This window comes from Carlito syrichta, unplaced genomic scaffold (genome assembly GCF_000164805.1).
Source record: "Carlito syrichta isolate Samal-C Ts95f unplaced genomic scaffold, Tarsius_syrichta-2.0.1 Scaffold312386, whole genome shotgun sequence".
NCBI lineage: Eukaryota > Metazoa > Chordata > Mammalia > Primates > Tarsiidae > Carlito > Carlito syrichta.
The window spans coordinates 751,398-774,810 of NW_007256482.1; the positions used below are offsets into that span (position 1 = coordinate 751,398).

General features: G+C 39.6%; 1 protein-coding gene and 1 pseudogene across 2 annotated transcripts in view; one reads left to right on the forward strand and one right to left on the reverse strand.

The window, feature by feature from the left end:
• Positions 1–9,098: 9,098 nt before the first annotated feature.
• Positions 9,099–9,629, reverse strand: LOC103272389 (annotated as a pseudogene). The gene has a single exon (XR_002482647.1). The product of XR_002482647.1 is annotated as a 40S ribosomal protein S24 pseudogene (transcript).
• Positions 9,630–13,017: 3,388 nt separating this feature from the next.
• Positions 13,018–23,413, forward strand: part of CEP152 (centrosomal protein 152) — a 91,897-nt gene continuing 81,501 nt past the window's right edge. The window contains exons 1-2 of the mRNA XM_008069900.2: positions 13,018–13,137; positions 18,999–19,092. Of these exons, the coding sequence (XP_008068091.2) occupies positions 19,000–19,092 (93 nt within the window). The 5' untranslated portion in view covers positions 13,018–13,137; position 18,999. The remainder of the gene's footprint in view (positions 13,138–18,998; positions 19,093–23,413) is intronic.

The following is a 23,413-nucleotide window of genomic DNA, read 5'->3' on the forward strand; positions in this document are numbered from 1 at the left end:
TCCAATTCCTGACAAAACCCAAAATGCATGGGCCATAAGAGACAAGATAGACAAGTAGGACCTCATTAAACTGACAAGCTTCTGCAAAGCCAAAGAAACCATCAAGAGAGGAGGGAGACAGCCCAGAAACTGAGAAAAAGTATTTGCCAACTCCAGGTCTGACAAAGGCCTTAACATCTTGGATCTACAAGGAACTCAAACATGCTGAAAAGAAAAAAACAAACAAAATATCCTCCTTTCTATATTTCCTTTACCTTCAGATAAAGAAAAAAGTCATTGGGGGCCAGGTCAGGTGAGTAGGGAGGCTGTTTCAATATTGTTATTTGTTTACTGGCTAAAAAACTCCTCATAGAGAGTGCAGTGTGAGCTGGTGCAATGTCGTGATGCAAGAGCTCCTTCAGGACCATTTTTGCACACACCTTTCTCCTGCCAAGATTTTCAATTAAGATTTTTCTAACTATTTCTCTATCGATGTTTATTTGGTCTGCCATACTTCTCACAGTCAGTCAATGATTTTAACACACAATTCAACAAAGTTTTGCAATGTTTTTGTCAGTTCTGTTTGTTACTGGCTGTCCTGACTTTTCTTCATCAGTGACGCTTTCCCTTCCCTCAGAAAAATATTTAATCTATTTGTACACTGCCATTTTCTTCATGGCATTTTCTTCACTGTGAGATGCTGGTATACCAAGGCTATGAAACCTTTACCGAGTTGTTTGTACCGTGTTGCCAACGTAAGCCCATGGTGGAAAGTTCATGAACTTAATTGTCAGACCTTGTAAGCACATAAAAATATGTTCAATATCATTAGCCAATAGATAAATTAAATCCACATAATATCACCACACACCCAACAGATGGGTAAAATAAAAAACAGCAACAACAAATGCTGGCCAGGAGAGGAGAAAGTAGATCACACAGATTATTCCTGGTGGGAATATAAAATAAAAAACTGAACATGCAACTAACATTCAGCCTAGCAATTGCACTCCTAGGCATTGATCACAAAAAATGAAAACTTAGTTCACACAAAAACTTGTACAAGAGTGTTCATAGAAGCTTTATTTATAATAATGCATAACTGGAAACAACCCACATCCTTCTATGAGTATATCCATACCATGGAACACTATTCAGCAAAAAAAAAAGAGGAAGCATTATTGAGAGACACAACAATTGGATGAATCTTTAAAGAATTATGAAGCCGGGCTCGGTGGCTCAGCCTGTAATCCCGCGCTTTGGGAAGCTGAGGTGAGTGGATTGCCTGAGCCCGCGGGTTCGAGACCCGCCTGGGCAGCGAGACCTCATCTCTACAGTAAATCAAAAAATCAGCTGGGTGTGGTAGCGCATGCCTGTAATTCCGGCTACTCGGAAGGCTGAGGCGGAAGGATCGCCGGAGCCCGGCAGGTCGAGGCTGCGGCGGCCGGGAGCGGCCACTGCCCTCCAGTCTGGGCGACAGAGTGAGACTCCAACTCAAAAAAAAAAAAAAAAAATTGAAAAAAAAGAAAGAATTATGAAGAGTGAAAAATGCCAGCCCCAAAATGTTATAAGAAGAAGGGGACCCCCCAAAATCCAGAATTTATTTATAAAAATTATGTATTCTTACATGTTTGCACTTTAGTCATCTTGAAAGTACTCTCTGTCTGATGTCTGATATCTATCAAGACACTTTTTATGCTGCTCAAAACAGTTTTTGCACTCGTCAATTTTGATACCTTTTAGTGCTTCTGCTGTTTTTGTTTCACCTCTTCCACATCGGCAAAATGTTTCCCTCTGAGGATTCTTTTCATCTGGGGAAACAAAAGTCGCTTGGGGTGAGATTGCGTGACTAGAGAGAGTGGGGCATGGGCCACAGAGGTCATGCCGTCATTGGTCAAAAACTGCTGAGCATGGCAGAGTAGTGTGGGTAGGTGCCCTCGTAAATCATCCATCATGACATTGTACAATGAAAGAAATCTCCAAAAAAAAAAAAAAAAATTCACTGAAGCCAAATGCAGCCTCTCACAACAACGCTAGCTGGTTCGCTGATTTCCATGGGTTCGTAGAACACTTACTTAGCAGGGGAAGCCTGTACTACACGGGGCCTGCCTTCGAAAAAATAATTGGTTTGGGGGGGTTCCCCTTTTATACTATATATTAATACAACATTTTTGAAATTATGAAATTACAGAAGTGAAGAATACATTAGGAGTTGTTATGGTCTGAATGTGTCCCCAAAATTCATATGCAACAAGCTAATCATCAATATGATATTAAGAGGTGAGGCCTATTGGGAGATAGGTGATTAGATTAGTGCCCTTTTAAAAGAGGTCTCAGAGAACTATCTTGGCTTTTCCATCATGTGACGATGTTGTAAGAAGATTCTTTTTTTTTTTTTTTTTTTTTTTTTTGAGTTGGAGTTTCACTCAGTCGCCCAGGCTGGAGTGCAGTGGCATGCTAACGGCCACCCCAGTGCCCCAGCATCTACTGGCTGGGCTCCGCAGGTCCTTGCACCTCAGCCTTCCAAGTAGCCGGAACTACAGGCACACACTACTATGCCCAGCTAATTTTTGATTTGTTGTAGAGACAAGGTCTTGTCAGATATCAAAGCTGCTGGCACCATGATCTGGGACATGCTAGTCTCTGGAACTACGAGAAATAAATTTCTGTTGTTTATAAACCACCCAGTTTATGGTATTTTGTTATAGCAGCCCCAACGAACTAAGAGGTTAAAGACAGTCCATAGGAAAGAGGAAGTGGGTACAATTATAAAAGGGCACCCCTAGGGATTCTTTTAGTGATGAAATTTTTTGTATCAATATGGATATCTCGCTTATGATATTGTACTTTGGTTTTGCAAGATATTATCATCGGTGGAAATTGGGTAAAGTTTACAGGAGATTTCTCTGTGCTATTTCACACATGGGTCTACAATTTTCCTAAAATAAATAGTCTAATTTAATAAGATTTGAGGGTAAAAACCTACATGTGTCAAGAGATTTTAGGAAGATTGCTACGTTACCACTTGGTAGTTTCACTGAATTTACTATCTCCACAGTAGGATCACCTTGGTAGTCCTAGGTCTGGGACTCAAATGCAACGATGTAATGTTTGATATCATCTCCAGTGATGTGCTGACAAAACCAAAGGCTAGCAAACTAAGATGCTATAGGAGATATTCCTTGCCCTTCCCTGCAATACTCACTAGGCAAGAGTGTGAAAGCCCAGTTCCTTTGCCTCTGGTCCTGATTACATTCCAGAGTTCTCTGTGGGATCAGGCTGGGGCCGGTACTTCTGAAATCACATCTTTGCTTGGTTTCTTCTCATTCCCTGACCCTCTTTCTCACTCCCATATTGGTTTATTCTAGAAGCCCTTCCTAAAAAAAAAAAAATGTATATATTTGTGCCTGACTTGTTATCAGGGAATCCAACCTTTGACAGATGTATATTAAACGACTTTAAATATGTATCCAGTTACTAGATTATACTATCTAAGTATCCAAATACATTAATATTTTAACAAATGCTCTAATTTTCTTATGAATAGTATTATACTGTATTTTATCACTATACATTGAACATGTTACATAAACATTTAAAATACACACCAATTTTATAATTTTGTTTTGGTACTTCTTTTTTAATCTGTTGAATGTTTCAAGAAACAGAATTCGAAGGGTCAGAGGATCTCTTGGCATTTGGGTGGGCCTGCATTCCGTGTTCATATAGAATTCTTGTAGCTTTGGATTTTTATGAAATGGTCAACATCACTTCTGATAGATTTTGGGTTTTCTGATTTTAAAAAAAAACCACCTTGTTGTGATTGAAAATCCTAATCATGAAATTCAGGCAATTGACTCTCACACTCTTTTGACCAAAGGAGAACATCCACATAACTTTCACCCAGATCATTCTTCTTCTTCTTCTTTTTTTTCCCCCTCAGTAGGGAAAAAAAGAACTCAGTGACAATAGAGACTGGAGAGGAACAAAAGGAATTATTTATTTACTCATTTGTAAGAGAGAAATAGGATCTCATTCATGATTTTATATTCCTAAAAGCTACCTTATAATTTTTTCAAAAAACTTAAGTAGATGTTTACACTTGCCATGATAATATGAGTTATTTAAATAGAAAAAAAATTAGAGCCAGCACATTTCCATAAAGTAAAAACAAATTTCAGAGGAATTACAAGTTGATTGCTTTGGTCATAGATTGTTAGTAATAATTACTTGTACCTCCAAATATATATTATTTTAAAGTCAATAGGAAAAGTATACATCAATATTTAAAATCGTTAACACTACACAGAGTTGGGATAACCTAACAACTCACAACAAAATTATGTGATATTGATGAAGACAAGCAAAGATATTTAATAATTAAGAAGCAGGAATAACATCTCTGAAAGACCATGACTTTCTGGGGAATGGCACTATTAACATCCTTCCACAGCTGGGAATTCCAATGATCTTCAAGTCTTCATTAGCAGAAGGTTTGCAATATAGCACATAGAAATGATGAATAATCATTCTTGATAAGCCTGAATGATGTGCTCATTATAATTTACACATTCTGAATATTAGTGACTTCTATGATCTTACTTGGTTGATTTCTTGTTGTATGCAAAAATTAAAACCTATATATTTGTGAGTTATTTATTCATGATAACCAAAGAAATGGCTTCGGTATTTGTATCATTTAATGGTTCATCAGCAAGATTCTTTAGGTACACCAGTGGGCCAGGGACACTATATAGAGAATTACTGGTATAGACTTTTTAAATATAATCCATCAATACAAATGCATCTTGTCTTTGTTGTTTTTGTTGTTGTTGAAGTCTCACTCTGTCACCCAAGTTGGAGTGCAGAGGCACAATCACGACTCACACAGCCTCAACCTTCTGGGCTCAGGTGATCCTTCTGCCTCAGCTTCCCAAGTAGCTGAACTATAGACACATGCCACCACATCTGGCTAATTTTTAAATTTTTTGTAAAGATGAGGTCTTGCTATGTTGCCTAGGCAGGTCTTGAACTCCTTGGCTCAAGCAGTCCTCTTGCTTTGGCCTTCCAAAGTGCTGGGATTACAGGCATGAGCCACTGCACACAACCTACAGATGCATCTTAACCATGAATGCTTGGTTTCCAAAAATGTAAACCCAGCTGAATTAATTTCCTAGGGCTACTGTAATAAAGTACCTCAAATTGACGTAAAGCAGCAGAAGTTTGTTCTCTCACAATCTTTCAGCTAGAAGTCTGAAATCAAGTTGTTGACAAGTTCATGCTCCCTGCAAAGGATCTAAGGAAGAAATTCTTTTTTGACCTTTCCAGCACCTGGTGGCCCCAAGTGTTCCTTTACTTGTGGCACTATAACTCCAATCACTGCCTCCACTTTCACATGACTATTTTCTTCCTGTGTGTCTCTGTGTCCTCTCCTCATCTTAAAATGAATAGGCCTTAAATCTAATGACACCAGTCGTTAGACCACCCTGACCCAGAATGACTTCATATTAGACAACTACATTTGCAAAAACCTATTTCCAAATAAACTCACATTCTGAGGTTTCAGGTGGACATAACATTTTGGGGGACAGTATTCAACTTCTCCATGACCTAAGCCAACTCAAGTCAAAAGGTATAAGGTTCAGGTGTCAAAGAATCCAAGGAAAAACTAAACTATCTGGCTTTCCAAGGTACAGAAACCAGGCATATCCATGGCTTTTAGTGGCAGAAGTTCACGATTTTCAGTCTAGTGTCTACTGCATATATACGACACAGCTATGGAGGCAGCTTATTTCCCATAAAATACAGACAAGTATAATAAAAGTCTGTTTCTCTTCTATATGGCTACCACCTTGCTCAGTATCATGGAGTTTTATTTTAGCTATCTGGCAAGGGAACATAATCGGTCCAGCGTGGATTTGGTAGTCCCCCTTCATTCAGTCAAGTCTGGCCAGGACCGGGGGTGGTAGGATGGTGATGTGGTGAAGTCACAACGGCTGCGAGCAGGAGCAGATTCTATGAGAAGGGGCTTGAGCAGGCGAGGCATTTTGACCCACATGTCATCATTAAATGGCCCCTAGCATAGTGATTAGCACAAAGTGGATGCTCAGAAAATATTGTTAAATGGATGAACTACAAATAATGGTCTGATTTTCCTCAGTTCTTTCTAAGCACTCCTATTTTTGGTCTCTAGTGCTTCTATTTTTGTCCCGGTCTTATAAAGCTGTATCCTTTGTGTAGACTCCTTGTGTGTCCCATTCCTGCTGTCCTCAGCACACATTTACCCTATCTTTCTCTTTCATTCACTCTCCTTGTGTTTCCTTACTGCCTCAGACCCCAGTCTGTGTTCTAGTCCAATTAGCCATAGTATGCAGTCAAACAATAGATAAAAATCTTTGGTGTTTCTACATTTAAAAGCTCTTTCACACAACCTCATCTCAGTTCATTTTCTCCATAATCCTACAAAGTAGGCGTTATCATTCCTATTTTCAGATAAGGACTTTGAGGCTTTTGAGGGCTAAATAAACCATTGTGGACAAAACCCAATAGGTAGGAGAGCTGGAACTAAAACTTGGATCTTCTTTCTCTAAATTCAGTGTTCCTTTGAGGATAGCATGTCTTGACAATAGCACTTTGGAGAACACTTTTGTGATGGCATTGTTTTGACCTAAATAGCTTTGACACCAAAGAGAAAGAAGGAAAAGGAGAAATACCAGTTTAGCTCCACCTTAATGAATGATTGTTAGTGGTAGGGACAATGTGACATTTTCCCTTAAAACATCTCACCCAGCTCTTAAGTCTGTCTATTTAAAACATGCAAGGAGAACATTGCCTTTTGTCCAGCATTCAAGATCTTTGGCAGTTTTTCTCGTTTCTCCCACTCTTGTCTTTGTTTTTGTGTTTCTCTGGACATGTTCATTCCTTGTGTACACCATTCCTTAATTCTGTAGAATGCCTTTCCCAGTTTTCCAGGCTTCAAGCTCCTCCATGAACCACCTCTTTCCTGCCTACTTCTTTAGTCTCACCTAAATATAAGAATCTCTCACTTTTGCTGGTCTGGCCTTCACATTTTATTCATTCATGTTAATCAACCGGCCTGTTGAGCTCTCTTCTCCTCTTCTTCCTGGAAACTTCCTTGATAGATCCTTCCTTATATATTCACTTTGTCCTAGAATTATAGCCTATTCGACTCATATTACACGTAGTAAACATTTTTTGTGTGTGTTATTTTTATGTGAGCATCTCTTACTCCAGAGTATCAGTACCTTGTGCATAAATGCCCTGTCCAATACTTTATATTCAAGCACCTAGGCTAGAACTTAAACAGGATAGGCAAAGAAAATTTTGTTCATTATAACATGTTCCTAACTCAACCCAAATCCATTTTTAGAAGTGAGAGGAAAGTGTCTCACTTATTCTTTATTCTGCATCTTTTGTCACTTGTGTGCTAGTCTTGCTAAAATATTGTGTATGTAGTGATGAACTCTGGATTTGGAGATAAAGGACACAGTTTCAAATTCTGTCTGTCTTGTATTAGCTGTGTAGCTAATCCTAAGAAGGATTAGTCACTTAATTTGTTTTTATGGGCAAGTCACTTTATTTTTTTAATGTAAATTTCTCCAACTTTAAAATGAGGTAATGATACTTGTCCTAGATCCATGCAGGGTTGTTGGGAGCACTGAATGAGATAACACTTGGGAAAGAACTTACCAGAATGAGATAATGCTTGCAAAAGAACTTACCAGAATGAGATAATGCTTGCGAAAGAATTTACCAAACTGTAGCACACTGTATAAGGGATTATAAACATCTACTTCTCATGTACTTTCCCCCTCACATCTTTTGTGCTTTCATCTTTCTAAGAAGCAGTTGTTTGTGGATAGGGGAACACTTGGCATCCTTGCCGTATCATTCCATCATAACCCTCAGCACACAGATGCCACATACTGCTTGTGAATGGACTTCAGTGGGACATGAAAAGTACCTAAGGTTAGTTCTCACTAACAAAGCGAGGCTTTGGCTCGGGTTCAACAAATGCCATTTACCTGCAGTATGTGGCATCTGCTTTCATTTGCTTTTCTGCCAGCCCCCTGCCCCCTCTTCATCTGTTTCTTCATTCATTCATTTAATCATTTAACACATTTTTTTTTTGAGTGCTTACCAGGGGTCATGAAACATGCTAGATGCCCAAGGAGAAAAGTGAGTACCTCAAGATATTCATATTGTATACCAGACATACAAACTAATTATAGTAGATATAAGAACTATATTAGGTTATGTGAACTGTGTATAGTTCAGAGGTGGTAAAGTTATGATACAGAGGTGGGAGGTGTGTGTCATGAAAGACTTCAAAGGAAGTGCTCCTCTAAATTGAAGACTGGGTAGGTAGAGAAATAAGGTAGGGTTATGCAGGTAAAAGAAATAGCTTGAGGGAGGGGAAAAAGCCATCTGGGAACCACTGGTAGCTCAGCCTGTGATTTCATTCTATTACAATGGATTAAGTAGCTATTATTAGCTAGACCCTATACTAATTGATGGAGTGACAGAGGTTGGTGTAGGCATCACAGGGGTGAGATGATGAGGTAGCAAAGGAAATCTAGCCAGATTATGCAGTGTCTTGAACAACCATTTTACTCCACACTAGTACACATGGGAAATGGTTAAAAGGAGGCATAAGACTACTGCCACCAGTGATGCTGGGTGGGGTGTGGGGCAAAACCAGTGGATTTTTTTGTCTTAACCCTAAAATGAATTTTAGAATGGCCAGCAAAGTTCTAAAACAAAGTTTATTAAAGAAGAGGGAAAGATAAAGAAATTTGACAGAGTTGGTACCATTTCTTGAGCCAGGTGTTCACCTTCCCTCTGGAAAAGGGCATACCTGCTTCCTACTGGCCCTCTGGCCTACACAGTGGACAAGGTCCTGGAAGTCCAGGCCTTTTAGGGCAACTAAGCTTCAGGCACCCCCGCTGAGTGTACCCATAGCAAGAGACACCATCCCCCATAGCAGGTTTGTTCTTACCAGGTTAGGCAGGGAGTTTTGTCACTACTGGTGACTGTTAATTGGGATGTCTGGTTTTTTTTTTGGCCCTCCATGTTGGCACCCTTTTCTTTTTTCTTTCTTTTTTTGAAAAGTTTTTAGTTTATTAAGCTGGTCGTGAAAAATCCAAACAATGGCCACAGATACCATCACTGCATCATCTTTAGTCCCTTGCCTGTTATCCAATCTCCAGCTCACTTTTTGCCAGCACCAACATTGGCTTTTGCAGTCCCCTTGGCTTTCTTCATTCTGTTCTTGCGTTCCTTTCGCTGTTTCCTTGAGGTCTTTTTCTTCTCATACGGGCCATGTCTTGCAAGTCTATGTTTGGGTTCATTTTTCTTTGCATAATCCAAGGAATCATGAATCATGCCAAAACCCGTTGTCTTGCCACTACCAAAATGAGTTCTGAATCCAAATACAAAGATGACATCTTGTGTTGTCTTGTACATTTTGGCTAGTTTTTCCCGAATTTCTGTCTTAGGTACTGTTGCCTTCCCGGGGTGAAGGACATCGATGACCATTTGTTTCTGTTGAAGCAGATGGTTGGTCATAAATTTCCTGGTCCGAATAGTTACTGTGTCGTTCATGATGGCTGTCAATCCTCAGGCAGTCAGGGAGGCCCCTTTTGTTCTTTCAATGTCTTGGTTGTTAAAAACCTCAGAAGTTTTCTGTAACTGAAAGCTTGGTGCTTGTAGTTCTAAGTCTAGCCTCTGGAGTTGGGCATTTAAGAACCCATAGGATATAATTTTGTTTGCAAAGTCGTGTAATAAATTTTTAAAAAATGCCTGTACATATGAAACCTGAACATTTCTGTTCTTGTTTACAAAATGATTCTAATAGTCATATGGATTAAAATGAACAGTCCTATTTTTAATCCACATTTCACTATCTGTTAACTAGTGTTGAATCCAAATTTGATTACAATAATGTCTTAACTTGTTTTTTGTTTTAAGCCATTTAATTTTAATTTTTTCAAATTCTTTAAAATCTGACCCAGTGGGGGGGTCTGAGGGTGTGGATTGAGTATTACCCATTTTCTTTTTTGCATTTCTCAAAACAAAACAAAACAAAACACCAAACCCCCCCAAATTCGCCCCCCCCCCCGAACTTTGCCTTTGAACCCTGGTGTGCTGTGTTCCTCAAAGGAAAATTCTGAAAAAATCAAAACAGCAATACAGGCATTCCTGGGATCCTGATGGGCTTTCCTGAGCTGAGTGTCCCCAGCCCTGCCTGAAGCTTCTCACCACTTCAGTATCTGCCTACATAGGACTTTCCATGCTTGTATGACTGACCTGTATGACGACCAATGAGGTTTAATCAGAGATCTTCCAACAGTGCCATTTGAAATGTTGTGATACATACGATTTTTAGAGTGAATAGGCTACATGGGTGGGAAATGATCTGTTCTCACCCATTTCCAGTTGAGAGTAGGCTGATTTGCTAAGACCCTTCATAAATCACTACATTGTAGTCTAGAAGGTGTTGGAGGTTTGTGTGAGATTTTTGGAAAAATAGTTGTAAGGTGTGGACAATCAGGTGAGAGTGATCAGTTCTTATGCCTTATTGTGGTACACAAGAGCATTAGCACTTTGCCATCTCCTAGGAGAAGTACTGGGTTAAGTAAAGTGATCTTACTTCCTTTTCCCAAAAAAACTTTCGTGAACCTCACATAATAAACAGTGGTGTTATCTAGTATCAATGGTTAAAAATAGGCTTACACATGGTAAGGTATGGGAAGCAAGATTTGAGTACAGACTTTTAAAAAAGTTTTCTGCACTGCCCAGTTTCTAGAGTGCCTGCAAGTTAGATTAAAAAAGCAAATTAGAATGACAACAGGCTGTCTTTTCTCTGAGTTGAAAGAATTTCTTAACCAGAGAGGGACTTAAAATTCACTACATGCTTTTAAGAGATGTTTAATGGTTTTGCAAGGATAAATGGTTGATTGCAATCTATCTTGGGCAAGACTCAAACCTTTAGAAACAGACTCAATTCTAAATAAACAACCTGGTTAGCCGGGCTCGGTGGCTCAGCCTGTAATCCCGTGCTTTGGGAGGCCAAGGTGAGTGAATTGCCTGAGCCTAAGGGTTCAAGAACCGCCCGGGCAACTTGGCGAGACCTCATCTCTACAATAAATCAAAAAATCAGCTGGGCATGGTAGCGCGTGCCTGTAATTCTGGCTACTCGGAAGGCTGAGGCAGAAGGATTGCCGGAGCTCAGCAGGTCGAGGCTGCGGTGGCCGGGAGCGTGCCACTGCCCTCCAGCCTGGGCGACAGATGTGAGACTCCAAATCAAAAAAAAAAACAACAAAAAAAAAAAACCTGGTTGCTAGCATTTGAAAATAAGTATAATTTGACTGTTAAAATAACAACAACAACAAAAAAAGCCCTCCATCCCTAGTCCAAGTAGAAATCCTTTCTGGCCCCCCATCTCCACCCCTAGTAAAATAGAGAGTTAGGAAGGAAGAGGAGTGAAAGTGGAAGCAGCAGAATCCGAGGAGAGAGAGATAGAGGCTTCTGGCTGCCATTCTCACAGCCCACGTGGTGCCAGCTATTGCTGAATTTCTCATGCCTCCGTTTGGGCGCCAAGATGATGCCAGGTGGGTTACCGCACAAAACTTGTGGATTCTTTGGCGTAACCCTAAAGTGAATTTTGGAGTGACTAGCAAAGTTTTAAAACAAAGTTTATTAGAGAAAGAAGAGGGGAAAGATAGACATGCCAGAGCTGGCATGGTCGAGAGAAATCTCACTTTTTGCTTTTTACAATAGGTCTGATATACCTTCACAATGATTGCTATGCTAAAGAGGATGGAGCCCAGGTAACTGTAGCTCTGGAGGGATTGACATCTCTTGCTTCTGATGGGTGGAGGGGTGGTCTTTTCCAGACCACATTATCTTTTGTAGGAGACCTATCAGACATTTTCAGTTCACAAGTTTATGAGCTAAAAGGTGATTTTATTATCATTTATATGTCTTTGGCTAGTTAAGGGGTATTTGGCCTTCCGCCTTTGAGAGGGAACCTGAAAGACGTTTAGTGATTATTATGCTAAATCATAAATTGAAAGATTGGGTTGTCCTATTCATACACCTGATGAAATTTTCTTCTGATTTACCGAGGGGGTGGGGTCGGCTGCTAGCTTGGCCTGCAGTAATAAAATGTAATAAAAAATGTCTGAATGCTTCCTAAAACTTACCTACAGGAAATTTATCGATGTCTAACCTGTGCTAGTTCTCCTGCCTCAACCAGCTCTTTGATATTCACTGGAACCCTTTTAACTAGAGAAAGTATATACAGTAACGGGCTTTACCAAAGACTGAATGGTGCTGTCTCAAAGGACAGGTTGATACACACCTAAGCGACAAGAACATTCACACTTGAGGAAATTCAAGAAGTGAACAGACGTGGAAAAATGTGCCATCTTGTCAGTAATTAAAGAAACACAGATTTAGACAAGGCGGGACCCAGTAAGCTAGAAAACAAAGCAAAACGGTATCTAAGGATGTTAGGTGATGTGGACGCAGGCGCCTGAAGATAACAAGAAGGGCAAATGCAAAAACCTCTAAGGCAAGAGTTCGGCAGGTTGGAGGGGGGCTATGGAGAACTGTGAATTCCGTGTGCGGAAGCGCGGGGAGCACGAGTCACCGCGCCGGTGTCCTCCAGCCCAGAGGCCCAGGAAGGCGGGTCCATCCTAGCCCAGGGTAGCAAGCACGGAGCTTCGTCGTCTCTAGGCAACCAATAAGCCCACCCACTCCGGAGTCACTCCTTCCGTAATTGGCTCACGAGTCCACCAATGGGCGCAAAGGAGAGCTTCCCGCCACCTCTGGCGCCCGCTTTCAAACAGTCGTGTATTAGCAACTGCAGGTGCACTTCTCAACCAAGCTTGAGGAAGGCGGGGACTTCCGCCTACTGACCCGGCCCTGAGCCTGCACGGCCCCGCCCGCCAGGCGAGTTTCCAGCCGGCGATTGAAGGAGGCGGCTGCTCCTCAAGGGCCTCAGTTCCGTGTGTTCGGTTGAGACTAGGAAGGAGCTAGTGGATTAGAGCCAGGATAATAAGGAGGTTTGCTACAAGGTGGTCTTTGCCTGGGGCTAGAGTTTCCTCGCGGTGCCAGCGTCCGTGACCACCGGTGAGATCTGGTTCGCGGGAGGCTTGTGAATGAGGAGTTGCGGGGTTCTGGGGATCTTGGTTGAGGCTTCCCGGAGGGCTGCCCGCCCCCTCCCCACATTCCGCAGCGGTGGACTGCCCGCGGGTTGCGGGGCTCCGCTTTTGACTTTTGAAGTGTCATCGAGACATTTTTATTCCTCTAAGATCCTACTTAGAACTTACCTATGGGAAACCCTACGCGTCTGTTCTCTAGGCTGCTGGGGTCGCCCCGAGACCCTACCCGAGGACCCCCCCCGGTCACCCTGGTGCTACGCCTGGCTCACAGTGGGTGCTCTGTGCACGTGTGTAGACCGGGTGCAAGTGACGCTGGCACCCAAAGCCAGCAGCCCCAAGCTTCCTGGGCTCCTTGCAGCTTTGGTCCCGTGGCACCTGTTTGCTGTGTTGTGGCTGACGCCAAGCTGAGTTCCTTAGTAAAGTCACGCATGTATATACATTCGTTCAGCCTGTGGGTGCCTACTGGGTATAGGATTACTCGCTCCGCCCCTGGGGGCATCTTGAATCGATTTGTCTAAGGTGCTGTTATTAGCACTAATCACAGGCTGTTGTTATCGTTTGTTTATATGTCTATTTTCTTTCCCTTTATCATAACCTGTTAAACTTTGTAATCTTGAACAGTGCTTGGTAATTCTTGAATGAATGATTAGGCTCTCTCAGCCAGGTGTTGCAGGTAAAGCAGGCTAGCTATGTGCTCTGTGTCCATTCTATAAAGGCAGCTAGCATGTAAGCAAGTAAGCAGAATTTCCCATCTCCCAGGGCAATTCTTATAATCCCCCCTTAACACTTTCTTTCTTGATGTCATGAACTCGAGTCTGATTTAAGCCGAATTCCATCCTATTTCTTCATAGTGCCTGACAACTTATGTGCATTCTCTAGATAGGTGAATGCACTCAGCTAAATAATAGAGGCTGAAGTTGAAACGATAAGAAAAGCATAAGAAATACAGTCTGAAAGTGCAAAGGTGTGACTAATTTTGTAGGACAACAGGATGGGAAAGGGCATCTTGAAGTGAAGTGTCATGTTCATTCCAGAGTAGGTTGCGTTATTTGAAGCAGGCTGCACATTCACCTTTTCTCAGATATACTGAATCCTCTGTTCCCTTCACCTCTTCTGTAGCTGACCGACTCCTTAATGGCATAATAATAAAACTAAAATATTGATTGGTACCTAGTGCTAAGTACTTGGTATGTATTACCTTGTGAATCCTTATAACTAATCTTTGAAGTAGATACTGCTTTTACTTCTGTTTCATTAATGAAGAAATAGAAATGGTTTGCTCAAGGTTGCACAGCTAATAAATAGAAGAGCCAGCATTGAGCCCAGGTTGTCTGAATGCTCTCATTCTTTAGCCTCTTACCGCTATATTGTGTCCTTTAAGATTTATTTCTAATCTAAAATCTCTTCTTCCCGTGAAACTTCTCTATGGCTTCCTTTTTTTCACAGGCAAAAATTATTTTGTGCTTTGTACTTTTCTCTACTACAGAATTTAGTACAGTGTATTATTGTAACTATTAATTTGTATCATTGTCTCTCTAAGAGACTGTGAGCTCCCCATGACTGGTAGCATGTCTTAGATGCATCTAGGATATAATCTGGCACACAGTAGGAACTCAATAAAATTATATTGAGATAATTTGTATAGGGTGACATGAATCTGTCATATTTAGTCAGCAAGTATTTGTTGTGTGCCTACCATGTACAAGTGGGTAGATGCATTTTAATTCTGCCTTTATGGTGCTTACAGTTTATTAGATGAGACAAAAAAAAAACTTTTGCTTTGTAGTCTTTTGTCCAACTTAACACTCAGTGGTCTTGTTGCAAGAAAGGCAGAGGAATCAACCAGGGACAACAAAAGGAGTCCTGGGTCAGAGCACTATCTGATCTGAGTGTAACCATCTTGTTAGTGAAATCAGAAAAAGTTTTCCATCTAAGAAGAAAGTCTTTGGTAGACTTCTATTAAAAAGGCATATTGAACACTTACCCTGCATCTTTATATTTTAAATGGTCAGTCCTTTGAGTCAATATATGTAGAAATGTTTCATTATTTTTGACTAGTGGCATAATATTGCCAAATTTATTCAAAAGTAATTTCACTAGGGCAGACGTTCATTTTCAGTTTATTAATATTGATCGTTTTCAAAATGATTTTAGCAGTTCATATTTACCAGCAATTCATGAGCCACACAAAATAAAAAGTAGCCACTACTGGGTGTTACCAGGTATCTTGTTATTTTTCCAGTCTAGTAGTTGAAAATGGCATTTTGCCCCGGGCTCGGTGGCTCAGCCTGTAATCCCGCGCCTTGGGAGGCCGAGGTGAGCGGATTGCTTGAGCCCGCGGGTTCGAGACCTGCCTGGGCAACTTGGCGAGACCTCATCTCTACGATAAATCAAAAATCAGCCGGGCGTAGTAGCGCCCGCCTGTAGTTCCAGCTACTTGGAAGGCTGAGGCGGAAGGATCGCCGGAGCCCCGCAGGTCGAGGCTGCGATGGCCGGGAACGGCCACTGCGCTCTAGTCTGGGCGACAGTGTGAGACTCCAACTCAAAAGAAAAGAAAGAAAATGGCATTTTGTTGTTTAAATAACACATCTTTGAAACTTACTGGGCTTAAACGTTTTTTCAAGTTTGTTGTACATTTACATTCCTCTTTTTAATGAATTGTCAGACCAGCTTACATTTTTAAGAAAAGCATAAGAAGTACAGTATAAAAGTGCAAAGGAGTGACTAATTTTGTAGGGGAACAGGATTGGGAAGGGCGTTTTGAAGTGAGGTGGCATGTTCATTCCAGAGTAGGTTTCATTATTTGATGCAGGTGGCACATTCAACTTTTCTCAGATATACTGAATCCTCTGTTCCCTTAACCTCTTCTGTAACTGACAGATTCAGGTTGCCCCCCCCCCACCTTTTTTTTTTTGAGAAAGCAGGATTTATAGAGAGGACAGAAAAGCTCTCACAGTGGGAGGGGACCTCAAGGGGTTGCCCATTTTTAAGCTGTTTTTTTGGCCTTTTCCTCATTTATTAGTAAGAATTGTATATTGGGACTTTGTCATGTGTTTTACAAATATATTTTAAAATTATTCTTATTTTGTCTTTTGACTGTTAGTGATGTATTTTTCCATACCTAATATTTGACCTGTTAGTGCTGTCTTTTGCCTTATACAAATTTTAATTTTTTGTGGTAAGATTTTCATTATGTTTCTTTTTTTGTGGTTTCTGAATTTACTATCTTGCTTTTTTTTTTTTTAAGCAGTCTCTTCTATTGTTATAAATATTATAATAAAACTTATGATAGCAGTGGTAATTAATAAGTTAAAGAAAAACATTAGCTTTTATTTTAAATTTTATTAGAAATAGTAATTATCCTTTTTAGTGTTCTTTTAAACCATAGTAAGTTGATCAGATTTTCCTTTATTTCTAAAATCGTTTCTTAAGGTTTTTAGTAGTTTACACTATTCAGAGGAAAATTTATGCCTTTTCTTCCTCAGTGGGGGAGATTTTAGTCTTTTCAGATTTTTTCAGATTTCTTTAAATAACATGGTTTGGATTTAAAATGCCATTAAAAACACACTTTGGTCTTTTACATTCTCTTCTCTTAAAACCAAAAACATCTTGTGGAATTATTCTCTGAGAAAAGGTAGCTCTTTATTTAAAATAGCTATATTTAGCAATAATCTTTTGTAAATCTTAATGTTCTTTAAAAAAAATTTTAATTTTAAAATTTTTATATATTTGGGAGTTCAAGTGCAGATTTTTCACATGGATATTATTGGGTGTGAAGTCTGGGCTTTTAGTGTACTCATTAATACTCTTTTTCAATAGTCGGCATTGATTGATGGCAAGTTATTGTAGGATTGGGAATAAACCTCCCTCCATTTCTCTTAACTAATAAAGGAGAAATTGCCCCAAATTCCATATTTTGCCTTGTATTTATAGTTAAATTTAAGAAGAGCTGGAGAACACAATTAAGAACTCAGGAACAGAAAGGATTATTTCTGCCTGGAGGATTTGGGGATGTCTTAAAGGTCCAGTCTAATCTTATAATTTTTAAGGAATTGGGATTTAAATGGGCTAATGTCTTCATTACCTATATATAGTATTCTTTGGACCTTCAAGTCCACTTACAGTATTGAAAAACAACCTAGAAACATGAGATTGTGTGTTTTCTGCTCACCATTTTAACTATATAATAGGCTTTTTACTATATTCAGATCTTCATCTTATGCTGGTATACGAGAGGATTCTTATAGGTGGATTTACATTTACATTTATTTTCCCTGAACTTGTTTATTTTCCCCCTCAGGTAAAGAGTACACATCTTTTTTAACCCTGGCACAAAAGTAGAAAGAACGAGGTCTGGTCTGAGAAGCAGAGGCTAGAAGAGTTTAAGTTGATGTGAATGAAGAGCTTGAGTTGATATGAGTTGAAAGGGATGAGCTGGGTGCAGGGACCAGAGAGGAAAGGATTAGAAAGTGGACTGCAAATTAGAGCTTGGCCAAGAAACAGTCTTTGAAAAACAAAGCCTTGACATATGGGGATTTTCAGCACTGAAGTTCATATTTGTATTCCTCTTTCAATACTATCTTTATGTAGTCTAACTTGCATATTTTCTTTTCACATTTTATCAGCTACAAGATAGGCTGCATTTTAAAATTAATGATGTGTCATAATTTAATTGGCTACATCTTTTTCTTAGTGGTACAAATGGAACTGTGTCATTAGATCTGTTGAAATGGGCTATCTTCTGCTATAGAGCTATTGGCTTATGTAAAAGTTTGTGATGAAATTATCAACTGTTAACAGGAGGGAGCTAAGTTCTTTATGGTAAGATGCATTTGGATTGCTGGATCTCTATGTTTCTAATTTTACTTCCAGTTTAATGACGTTTTAGAGCCTGAAAGGTGTAGTGAATGAGTTGTGGCTCAGGCTCACATCCAAGTGCATTTCGTTGGCATGTACAACAGTGGGCTGAAGGGAGGGCGGTGTTAGGCCAGACAATTGCTGACACCTGCCTACTTTTTTGTCAGGATTGTTCATAGCTTTGAAATTCTGAGGAGTTTATGTGTAGTGTCAGGATCTCTAAGTATAATTGAAATCAGCAGCAGCCTTTTTTGACTGTAAGTAGTTGAAAAGCCATTTCCTGCTGCAGCTTCTGTCGAAGCAGTGACTGTTCCCGGGGGAACTCTTGCTATTGCTTTTGGAATTGGAACTTCACAGTGGTGTAGCTTCATGGCCTTCACTTCTATTTTTCCTAAGGATTTTTGCCAGAACCTGATTTTTATCAAGCTTAAGGGCAGGACACTTAACACTTACATTTTTGTTGTGTGCCCGAATAGAGTTTACCAGACTGTAAATGGTTTCTGGGTAGCAGTCATTAACTCAAGATTTCAGGGCCCTCTTTTTGTAAAGCATGAAATTTAGGTTTATGATATTCAAAGAGTGAGGCAAATTAAAGAGGGCACTATCTGGACCATGTTTAATCTGTCAAATTTGAAATTTTGTTTGAGGTTATTTTTACGATTTTTATTTGGCACATTTCTAGTTTATTATTATCATTCTATTTCTTGTATGGGCAAAAATCTTACTATTTTATGTTATACTTTCCAGACCAGTAGAAAGATCTGTTCATTTTTTAATTTTTTCTTTCTTATTGATTAGTGTCATATAGCTATTTTCTATGAATCACAATTAATTTGTTTTTGTCGTACATGAGTTATATATATTTCCTCGTATCCTGCTGTTGTCTTTTGACTTTGTGTATGGCAACTTTTATGTAGTTCTAGGGAGATTTAGTGGAATATTTAGAAACCAACCAACTTTCCCTTCTCACAGGATGACCATGTCATTAGACTTTGGCAGTGTGGCCCTACCGACACAAAATGAAGATGAAGAATATGACAGAGAAGACTATGAAAGGGAGAAAGAGGTAAGTTACTCAGAAAAAGACTCTTAACCCAATCCTTAACAGATTTTATTTCCTGATCAATATTATATCATCTTGTACCATTTTGAAGGCATTTATAATTCTTTTTTATTTTTTTAAACAAAACAGCCTTAAAACCTGATTGATATTTGGATTTTTAAGAGGTAGATAAGTGGAATACTTTCCTTTTGAGGACAAGAATAAAATACAACTGCAAATGATGTCATCAGATACATGGTTAACTTTTAAAGATCTTTTCATGTAGGAGGTAATGGTTGGTGTTGGAAGCAAAGGCTTAGTTTCTTGGGGCTTCAAACATAGCCATGAACAAGTCAGGTGAGGCTCTTTGCTTCAGGTCGTTTACATTTTAGTGGAGGTAAACAATAAGCAAGTAAACATATGAAGAAAATAATTTGAATGAGTGATAACTTATCCCTGATCAATAATAGGGAAACAGACTGGGGTGATAGGAAGCAAATGGCAAAGGGCTGTAGTGGACAGGGTGCTGAGAGAAGGTCATTGGGAAAAGGCAATGTTTGAGTTGAGACTTGACTCATGAGAAGGAACCAGCCATGCAGATCCCTGAGGAAGAGTGTTCTAGGCCAAGACACTAATGAATGTAAACTGGGAAGTTGGGAAGAGAACAGCCAGAAGCTATTGTTGAGAATATGTGAGCCAGTGTGTGTGATACGTTTAGAATGATGTGTACTGGGACCATATTTTGGTAAAACATGAGAAGATGTTTGCCTTTTATTCTAAAAGCTATAGGAAGCCAGTGGAGGAGTTTAAGCAGGGAAGTGTGGTGTCTGATAATATTTTTGAAAGATCTTTCAGAACCTGTAAGGAGAATAGATTATAGATGGAAAGAAAGAAAAGGGGAGGGTCATATTATTTACATATATAAGTGTTTAGCAGAACTCTTGGCATATAGTAGTTTTAGTAATTGGTAGCAATAGTAATAGCAATTGTAGTGTTACTGGTGGAAGTCAATTTACTTGTGATAACTGTTTTTAGATTGAGTTCAACTTGATTGACTGTGATAAAAGGCTTCTTTTGTTCTGAGACTGTTATGATATGACCCGTTTTCTAATATGCAGACCATTAGTATTAACAGGAAGCAAGGATTGGGATCACTCAGCCATTGTTCATGGGGCTGGCAGTAGAATTATGATAGAGGTAGAAAACTGACAGCTTCTGGATTTTGTCCATAGACATGAATTGTTTGGTTGCGCAATGCTTTTAAAAAACTGAATCTGTTTAAAGATAGGAAGATTTTATGTAGTGCTGCCTTGTCTTAAAACATTCAAACCCTGGTCACACCTGGCTGGTATTTGCGCATGGCAGCAGGCGGGCTGGAGCTGAGCAGGGGCTCTCCTTTCCCAGAGGGCCATGGTCCCCGCTTCTCACAAAGACATGGGCTTAGACCTGCCTGCTTTGCTCTTGTAAATTCTCTGCCAGGGCCCTGAGGGCATTTGAGTTTATGACACTGGTGAGGGTTTTTGGATTTTGGCAGGGTCCCTCACAACAATTGTTGTGGCAAAGATGGGGATGAGGATTTTCTGTTACTTTGAACCTGCAGCATGAGGTTTTTATGACTGCGATGGCTTGGATAGTTGGCTGGGGATTTAGCCACTGGGATTCTTGAGAGGTTCAGTTTAAGTAATCACCACTGTAAGGAAGAAAAAATATTTTGACAGGTGATTTTTCATTGGGAAAGATATTAGATAGATGGGCAGGATATTAGAGCTTACTGCCAGTGTATTGGGTGGTGAAAATTTTAAAGGAAATATTAGTTAAAGAGGCAATTAATTTGAGATAATGTAGGAAATAGTCATTGGGATCACCCCTTGGATACATTGTTTGCTGGGGTGGGGAATTTCCGGAGGAAAAGTAGTTGTTACAAGACGAAGAGTGAGTGTTTCTAGCAAAATGGAAGAAAAGAATATGTAGTGAATTTGACTCTAATATGGTGATTATGGTTATATTCTTAAGAACCTTCGTGTTAAAACATTTTCTTCTTGGAGTTGGTGTCTTACTCTGTCACCCAGAGTGCAGTAGCACTATCATAGCTCACCACAGCCTTGAGTTCCTGGGCTCAGGTGATCCTTCTATCTCAGCTTCCTAAGTAGCTGGGACTACGGGCCAGGCGCTCCACCATGCCCTGCTAATTTTCTAATTTTTTTTGTAGAGATGAGGTCTCACTATGTTGCCCAGGCTGGTCTTGAACTCCTAGGCTCAAGCAGTCTCCTGCCTTGGCCTTCCAAAGTGTTGACATTACAGCTGTGAGCCACTGTACCTGGCCAAAATATGTTTTTATCTTAAAAAAAATAGTTGCTGCAAGGGAAAAAGCGAGATTAGAGGCCAGAGAGTTTCGATTTTTCGGCAAAAATATTCAGAACTGTTCATAAAAATTCAGCTGTATGTGTATTGTCACTGCAGGTTAAAATAATAAGTTGGCTGATTAAACCCAAACTTGCTTGCATATACAGAAGTTTTTTCAACCTTCTCAGTCTTTCTGACTCCGGTAGCAGAACAGTTCACAGCCTTAAGAGATTAAAGGAAAGAGGGTTTTTTTTTTCCTCTCTCTATTAGGTTGATAGCTTTGGGATTGTGGCTAAAGTCTATTAGCAGTGGGCTAATGCGTATTGCTTTCTCTACTTAGTGAATCATGTTTTGTTCAATTCACTTATGGAGGTGGAATGCCTACATTAGGTAGGACAGAGTGATGTACTTCAAGGCTTATGAAACATACCACATCTGACTCATAGTCTACCCTCCTAAGGATTTGTGAACACCTTTCTTTGTTAATGGTAGGAAAGTTCTGATTTTGAACTTCTCGTATGAATAACCAGTTGCTAATACAACATGCTCTACCAAACTGTGTTTAATTTTGCTGCTTTGGTGCCAGTTGGGATTTTGTCCACATATGAATACACTATTCCAACCTGTATCCCATCCTAATTAGCAGCTCTACAATTATGATCTTGCCTTTTCTGTTTCTATTCCCTCTATTTGTTGCATTGAAGATCAAATGGAGAAAGTGTATTTAACTCTCAGAACAGAAAGGATTTAGGTGATTTAATATTTAAAAACATTTAAAACAGGTGATTTAATATTTAAAAACATTTAGACTAGTGGAATTTAAGCCACAGACTATCATGAATAGACTCATATTTTGGAGAAAAACAAAAAACAAAAATTTTGCAGAAAACCGAGGCCTATAATCATTTCTAAATTGCCACAACTATTAATGGCACATTGGTAAAAGCTGGGCCACTGCAGTCCATGGCATAGCAGAGAGGTATGTAATCTACAGCTTCTCACTGTGTTTCAGTGGAAATGCCATCTCTTACCCAGTTAACAGAGCACATTAGGGTGCAGGTGAGTGAGGGTGATGACACCATGAAAGAATGGTATCATGTCAATTAGTATCAGTTAATTGCCACACATTCCTCCCAACTTATTGGAGCACAATACTTTCCTGTACCATTTGAGAGCTGCTAACATAATTCTTTTTGCTACTAAGTAGACCTCATCCAAAGCAAACTTTATTTATAAAGCTGGCCCAGAAAAGAAGAATTAACTCATTCATAATGTAGCAATGTAACTTTTTGCCTAAAGTCTCTATACTTTATGAGTTTGTAGTTGAAAATTACAGAGATATAGTTGTTTCTGTTTTTGGCAGTAGGAATGCTTGTTATAAACTTCTAAGTTATTGGGAATGCCACAGCGTAAGGTAGATTGTCATTTGGGAATCTTGCAGTTTGCTGGAATAGATATGTACTTTCTGCAGTGTCCCCAGAAGTAGCTCTGTGATTGTTGTTTTGTTCTAGAGAGTAAAATTGTCTATGTATGTATGTATATACTCTGGAGCTGGTGATTTGAGGCAGAAATACTTGGTAATCTGTGACATGAAGATAGTACTTGCTGATGATGGGTCATTTGGTGATGATATATTCTAAAATGTCCTTGAGTAGAAAGGTAGGTGATTTAAGTAGCAGATGGCAGGCAGAAATTTGTGCCTGGCAGTACTGATTTGGGTTCTTCCTAGTTTTCATATTGGTATTTCTCTAATGGAACAATGAAACTCCACTGAGCTTAAAATCATGTATTTTAGAGGCAAGGTTTCCATTGCATAGCCTTTCTTCACTTTTTAACTGCCTTGTTTGATGTAATTATGGAAGCATTTTGATATTTTGTCTCCACTAGAGGGAGTTGTAAAGCTAGTATTTGTTTGCATTTAATGTGTATCCATGAAAGCATTATTTAATAATTCATATTTTAAAATACCAGAATCTTTTCAGAAGTATACTTATGAAGTAAC